Genomic DNA, 7,555 nt, shown 5'->3' on the forward strand with positions numbered 1-7,555 from the left:
TTTTTTTTTCTTTCTATTGTTTTGTTATTTTTATATTACTCGAGATAAGTGGACTATAGTTTTCATATCTTTACTCTTTTGTATCCATTGTTTGTTTTGTCCCCATTTGATATCAATACCGGGTTTGGTGTTTTTAACGTAATATTTTGAAATTAATGTCGATTAACTATATAGCCTTTTGGGACAATACTAAACGAACATTTATGAAAAGTCTTTCTAACAACTTCATAACTTGACTCATAAATAATACTGGACTATAAATAGAACAACTAGAACTGAAGAAGGATCCTTGAACTCTACTGGGATGTTATGTTCGTTTTAGTGGCTATATTTTATATCTTAAATACTCTCATCACTTGGTAAATAAAAGAGAAAATGGTTGTAGCTTTTAGAAAAAAAATAAACGAACGTATAGTGTTTATATTTGGCTTCATTATTTGATAAAGACTTGTAAGCTTGGATGTCTCCTTTAGTCTTCTACTTCTTCTCTCGCTAATTTTTTTTCAATGAAAAATAATTTTCTGTCGCTATAAAAAAGCAGAAAAGGAGTTGGGCAATTTAGGCGTGGACAAAGGCAGCCAAGAAAAAAAGTTTGAAAACGATGGAAATTAGAATTTTCTTCATATATAACAAAATTGAATATTTTAATTATATATTTCCATCAATACTGTAGAACTGATTGACAGTTCCTTTGTTATTTTACAAAAATAGCCCTCAATTCTTCTCCCTTGGACACATATGAAAAGGGCTTTTCTTCGGACCATTGTGCAAAAGATCTTTATTATCTATAATATTTATTTTGTCCCGAAATTATTTAGAGCATGTTGCCTGAAAATGCTTAAAAAAATATAGAGCCAAGAAGAAAGTTAGACCATAGGCTCGTCTCCGCTTTCAGTAAATTCTTTATTAACGTAGAAAAAGGTACTAATTCTAGTCTAATAAATAATTTGTAATGTTATGACTTATGACCACACAAAAAAAAAAGCTATACTGTATCGACCCAAAGTGCTAAATACAGTTAAGGAAAACTACGCTTATTTAGTGTATAGACTACTAATTATTTTTATTAAAAGAAAGTGTATAGACTATTTAGACGATAATATATTGATCTAAATTCGTAGGTTTTTAAAACGAGAGATCAAAATGGATATTTTAATCTTTTCATGTCACCAATGTTCGATTAATAATATAAGTTATAGTGACATTTCACATCAATATCACGTATCAAATGAGAAAATATATAGACATTGGGTTTACTCTAGAATTTTTCTAGATCCAAAACTAGTTTTTGGTAACAAAGTACAAATGTAAACTAAATTTCAACCTCGTATAAGAAAACATATGCTCTACCAATTGAACTCTCTACCATTAGCATTAGGTTAACATTGTCGAGTTGCTCCGCAAATGTATTCACAAAACGACAAAATATTCTGGCTAGATCATACAAAACTACAAAATCAATCCTCGTTTACATAAATCCCTAAATATGTATAAACTACATCATCCGCAAAGAACATTATTATATATTGTTAAGTTTAATTAAAAAGTCTTAAAACACTAACTTTCCTCAACTATTTATCATTGAACACGACACACATTGCAATTAGCTTGGTACTAGCAGTGGCTCGAACTTCGTAACACTGCTTTTGTAACTATCAACGAATATTTAAGTAACCAGTGTACTCTCAACATTTTCCTTACGAGTTATAAATTAGGTACTATCACCTAGAAACTGTATATTCTCAATACGTTGAGGGCGTCAATGTTTTGCGTGCACATGCACAATTTTCATGTGTTGAGAGATTAAAGAAGTGTTTTTTATACTAATAGCCATCTCTTTATCAACAGGAAAATCCAGTCATCAACGAATTATGTCGTTCTGGTTGTTGTTTCTTTCCAAACTTGATCCGGGGTAAATTGTACTATTATATGGTGTTCAAATTTAACGATTTGCTTTAAATAAATCATCTAAGTTACGTTTTTCTATTAAAACCTATAATTACAATCAGTAGTCGAATAAGTTACACTTATTTTACTAATATTTTAGGTTATCGGACGCACATCGAGGTATATAAATGTTAAAACAAGAAAAAAAGAAAAGAGAATAATGTAGAAAAACTTTTAAATGTACTGAAAGTGGCGAGAGGTTCATAATAAATAAAGAAGATAAAATTGGAGATGGGACCTGACATCAGTCAATGTCACATACTAAATGAGGACAGTAACTTTAATTTCAGAACACACAAACAAATTTACACCGACCTCTTTGTGTCCTTTTTTTCTTTTGTTTCTAAAGACAACATGCACCCAATTTAATGCCACCTTCGTTTTCAACCTCCTTGGATACATGAAAACATTTATATACCAATTCATAACATTTTACTTCACATGAACTAGAAAAAAGTAGTGAAAGAATAACATTATATTATATTTGATAGAAGTTACTTGCTTGTAGTAGTAGATAACATATAACATGTTATTGTTACTCGTATTAACGATACAATATTTTATGTATGCAACACATTCATCTTGCATATTGCACTAAAGTTGGGTTTGATTGCATTAGCATTTTCAAACTTGTTTATGGACACTACTTAGTAATTACATTCCAAACGTGGTGAATAGCAAAGTATTTTCGGGTCCACCCTACAGTATAAGTCATGACAAAAGTGTGGTTAGGACATGAAAATAAGCTCAACATGCCACAACACTGGATCAGGAGTGTCCTCTCTGAGTTTTTAGTTAACTGACAATTAAGGGACCAAATGCCAAAGTAAATGGTTCATAGAAATATATGCAAACAATGAGGCAATATATCTCATGGAACCAAAAATCAGCAACGAATTATTTCCGTCTTTATTTAGAGTTGTAACATTAGTATAATAATAGGCCATGCATCCATGAATTGTATGTTAGATAAAGAAAGAAAAAAATATAGAACTTACATTTGTTTAGATCTAGTGAATATGATGATAATCTCACTAAATATATAGTGCGTTCTCCATAGTTTTTAAAGTTGTTTAACGCTTACAAAAATGTTTACGCTTTTTTTGCATCTATCTTTTCTTCTATCTATCTCAAACTATAAAACTCACTGTTTAATTTGTCAAATTGAATTTATGTTTGTAAAATTTGTTCCTATGGTTTGGCCAACCGAACCTATTTACATTTGTACTAGTTAATTTGGTTCATAATTCATCTCACGTGATTGGTTTGACAAAATATAAAAGTATCACCCTCATCAAATAATAATAGATAAGTACCATTCCATTTGTTAATCATTCTGCTTGATTACGACGCGGCGAAATTTAATTTGAGTAAAAACATATATCAAAGATTTGGTAAAATCTAGAAGTTGATTAACTAGAACAAAATCTTAAAATGGAACAAAACCCTACACCAGATTGCTTTCCCTTTCTTTTTTCTTAGTCCTGTCTTTTTCTTATAAAGTTATGCCCTTTTTCATAATTTCTTTTGATTTTTGTTATCTTACAATGATTAGTTCAATTATGATTTTAAATTACTGCCGCTAATCAAGTTGATTATATGCTTATTACAAAAGTGGAGAAGACAAATTAATCTGCATACTCATTGAGGACAGTAAATTCAATACAACTTTGCTTTTAGAAGCAAAAGAAAAAAACTTTGGGCACAAATGTATTCAACTAAAATTGCAACGTTTGCTTAGATATTGAGAAAAAACTTTGGGCACAAATGTATTCATCTAACCAACCAGCCTAACACAGCAAATTATTCCAAAGATTAGAGACCAACAACATAATCCATTCCTTTCTGATTACTCCAAATATGGAAAATGGGGCTGCTGAAAAGAAAAAAAAACACTATCGGGCTTTTCTAAAGTATAATGGGCCTGAAATAAGCTTTAATAAAACACACGTAAAAACAACATAAATCAAATCTAGTTCAAGAAGAGATTTTGTCCCACATCGGACACTCAAGTTATTTTGTGTTTCTTTATATATCAGAAGAAACGAACAATGTACCGTCGAGCTAAGTAACGAGAGCTTGTGACCCGAGTGGGGACAATAAGATGGTGGAACACTGGTTCGAGTCCACGGGTCGGGTCTGGTGTTGGCAAGTTTCTGAGCTGCCCAGTCCAAGCTGTGAGTAATCCGTGTGGGTCGAGCGAAGGCTTGGCTCAGGCGGGTTCTAAAGTCGGAGGGCAATGCGTGAGGCTGGTTTCACAGAGCAGCGACCACTTCCCGCTTACAGCAGTGGACGGATCACAGCTCGGCGTCACCCAGATCCACTATGGCTCGCTGGTTCGATCTCAGCTGAACCACCATTTTTTTCCCTCTTCTTTAACAAAATAAACCACTGATTCGAGTCGGTGGTTTTGGTATTAAGTACACCTCAATATGGGTTCTAAATCTCTCGTCAGAGTAATTTTATTGTCTTGCAAGGAAGAGAGACCAGCTAAAAGAACACACCAGCTCGTTTGGAACATAAGTTACAGTCGTCGACAAATTGCTGCAAATATATATTTCAGGCTACAAACAAAACACTGGTTTCAAGATTGTTTTCTCAATGTAAAATTCGGATTTTATCATCATTGTTGTAATGATTTATTGTTATCTCAAATCTCAATCAAATAACGCAATTTAGCTTCGACACAAACAAAAAGAACAGATACAAGAAAGTGTCTCTCTTTTTATGCCTTGTGGTTTTTAGCCATCTCCTCCACGTCCAATTCAACGGCCAGGATTGGAGAATCGTGTCCCATTGCAGTGCGACTGATCAAAGGAGTTTGAGAATAAGTAAAAAGTAAGCTCATTAAAATGCTAATTAAGACACAAGGATGACATTTTTCCTAACCTGTTTCTAACGGGACCGTGATCGACGGCTGTTCTCAGACAATATATAGCTCTTCCAACAATGTCTGCTGTTGAAACAGGACCAAATGTTCGACTATCATATGCTTCCTGTTAAAACATAGACAAGTACATAGTCATCAGAGAGAGACTATAGACTATATGTGGGTTGTGCTTAAGATCATTCAGTGATGTATGTATGTACCTTAGCTTTAAGCTCCTGGTTTTCAGCTGTTACCCAGCACTGATCCTTTCCGAGAACGAAAGGCTCCTCTTTTTCAGCACCTGATACCATTTCGAATCCTTCTACAGCTGCTAATCTTCTTACAATGTACTTATCTGAATCGTTTGGGTCCTTTAAGACGACAGCATCTCCAATGAATACAAACCTTTAAGAAATTAAATTCAAATGGGTTTCATAAATCATATGAAGAACTAGCACACAAATTGCATAAAAAGTTGTCTGTGTCAATCAATTCAAAGCAAGTCTATGCCAAATTAAATGTGTATATACTATATATATGTTATGAGATAAACCACACTATGATTCTGGTGTAACAGAAACGTCCATTGAAACACTAAAAGATCAGATATTGAACAAAAGAAGAAAGGTGAAACAGCTTAAATGAGAAATGAAACAACATATGTACCTGGTATTAGCAATAGGTATCTTACGGATAAGAAGTGTGTTTTCCTTTGCGGTCATGGTTGGTGACATCTCTGGTACTTTATCCGAGTGTAAGAATGTTATTTTCCCATAGAATAGATTCTTGCAGACTATTTGAATGAGTTCCCTGTCACTCAGTTTTTCTCTCCTATGACTCTGTCAAAACGTGGGTTCACACATCACAAATCACAAGTTTCCACAAACAAAGTTGTTTAAAAACAGCTATCAACAACATAAAAATGATCATGAGATAAGAGTAAAGTGGTCTTTTTTTTTTTTTTATTATTATTCATCATTGTGAGCATTGGTAACTAAATGTGAGTTCGATCCATATCAATTGAGTTCTATCGAAGCATTTCAAGAATCAAAAAGCTATTACCATTAAAGTAAGCTCCTTTGTAATTTCTCAACATCAAAGTTTTAAACTTTATTCATCATAAAATCAGAAAGCTCTTCAATTGATTCGAATGCAGAGCTCAAGAAAGACAAATTCCCTTAAGTCTAAGAGCATTTTAATCGTTCCCTAGAAACCAATTCCCAGGTTACAAAGAATCGAAGAGACTTAATCTAATTAAGAGAAACTCAAACCTTGAGACTGAGCGTGAGGGAGTACTCGAGCTTGTGAGCCATGTATCGAAACCAAGTCGAGATTGAGGCCATGGCTGCAACGGACCGGACTGAGAGAGTTTTCGTTTCCAATAGAAATGCTAACGGATTTGACGATGGCTTCTCCGCCGCCGCGTCGGTCTTCTTCGCCTCGTCGCCGCCGTGGTCGATAGAAAACAGAACAGCAACAAGCCAATAACAACAACCCTATGGGTTCGGTTTTGATAGAAATTGGGTTTATGGGATGCGTTGAAACGAAATCAGAAGCAAGACATTAATTTCAGAAGAAGTAATAATTTACAAAATGAACCTTACTTTTATTACCTATCCACGATATTCACCTTGTACTATGGTATTTGTTGATTAGCCCCTACCAATTGAGACGGCCCGTTAATAAACCGGACCCCATAGTGCTCTGCTACAATTAAACAGTACAAACCTTAACCAAAATTGGACCACATAATACAATATATACAAACCGTTAATATATTATATTATGTGGATACCCATTATTGGTCCATGAATAGACTTAGTGTATAACCAAAAACTCTAATGTTGTATCACTATATATATGTTATATCCTATAAGATAGAATAATAACACATGAGAACAATTCACTAAACCTTTTGTTATAACATATTATCAGTATGCTCTAAACCCTACCAATTGAGCAAACACGAAACCTTAGCCGACTGAAAAAAAACAAAAAAAGTTCATGGCTGATGTCATCTCTATTACCCCGCCGTCGTCTCTATCACTAATACCAGATAAGTTTTCGTAACGATCTGTTTTGTTTATCATTAGATAAATTATTGGCATCATGAACATATTATTACCGATCATGCCTTGGGTTATATCTAGTAGTCAATCGATATATACATCAATAGATATACTCGTGTTTCAAAATTTCAAACATGCTTTATTATCTTTTGTTTCGTTATATAATAGATCAACACATGTTTGTTGCTTTCTTATTATTTATTTGATTCACATATCGATAATGTTTAAGTGAAATTAAACTTTGTATAGAATAATTATTTTTTCATTAGTTAGAGATTGATGGGAGAATCGTTGGTTGATTCCTGAGTGTTATAATGATCGTGAATTGTTTTGGTGATAGTCATAGAAACCCATCTCATATTTTTTGAGTCTCAAACATGTTTATTGATTATTGTTCAATCACGGCCACCTCATATAATACTGTATATTGTTTCAGTGTTGACTTGTATACACCTTAACTGATCGAGTTTTTGATATAGTCATGTTTGATTACCGATTAGTTTTTAGTGCCCAATATAATTATATTGCTTAATGCTTTATTGTTTGATTTTATGAAGCGCTGGTTTGGTAAACTAGTGGTTCGAGTGCGAATTGATACATGTTTTATGGGAGTGTTGCAGTTTTAGTACGTTTTGGGAAAGATATTATGTTTTTAATACGTTTACTATTT

General features: G+C 33.3%; 1 protein-coding gene and 1 non-coding gene across 2 annotated transcripts; one reads left to right on the forward strand and one right to left on the reverse strand.

The window, feature by feature from the left end:
• The first annotated feature begins 4,005 nt into the window (after positions 1-4,005).
• Positions 4,006-4,311, forward strand: LOC147940886 (signal recognition particle RNA). Its single transcript, XR_015563036.1, has one exon.
• Positions 4,312-4,526: 215 nt separating this feature from the next.
• LOC104700357 (mitochondrial ATP-independent inner membrane protease subunit 2) lies at positions 4,527-6,435 on the reverse strand. The gene is made up of 5 exons (XM_010415873.3): positions 6,088-6,435; positions 5,483-5,655; positions 5,038-5,221; positions 4,837-4,943; positions 4,527-4,754 (listed from the first exon to the last, which is right to left on the reverse strand). Exons 1-5 carry the CDS (start codon positions 6,157-6,159, stop codon positions 4,673-4,675), a joined length of 618 nt encoding a protein of 205 aa, XP_010414175.2. The 5' UTR covers positions 6,160-6,435; the 3' UTR covers positions 4,527-4,672.
• Between the last annotated feature and the right edge of the window lie 1,120 nt (positions 6,436-7,555).

This window comes from Camelina sativa, chromosome 7 (genome assembly GCF_030686135.1).
Source record: "Camelina sativa cultivar CO46 ecotype springtype chromosome 7, ASM3068613v1".
Classification (NCBI taxonomy): Eukaryota; Viridiplantae; Streptophyta; class Magnoliopsida; order Brassicales; family Brassicaceae; genus Camelina; species Camelina sativa.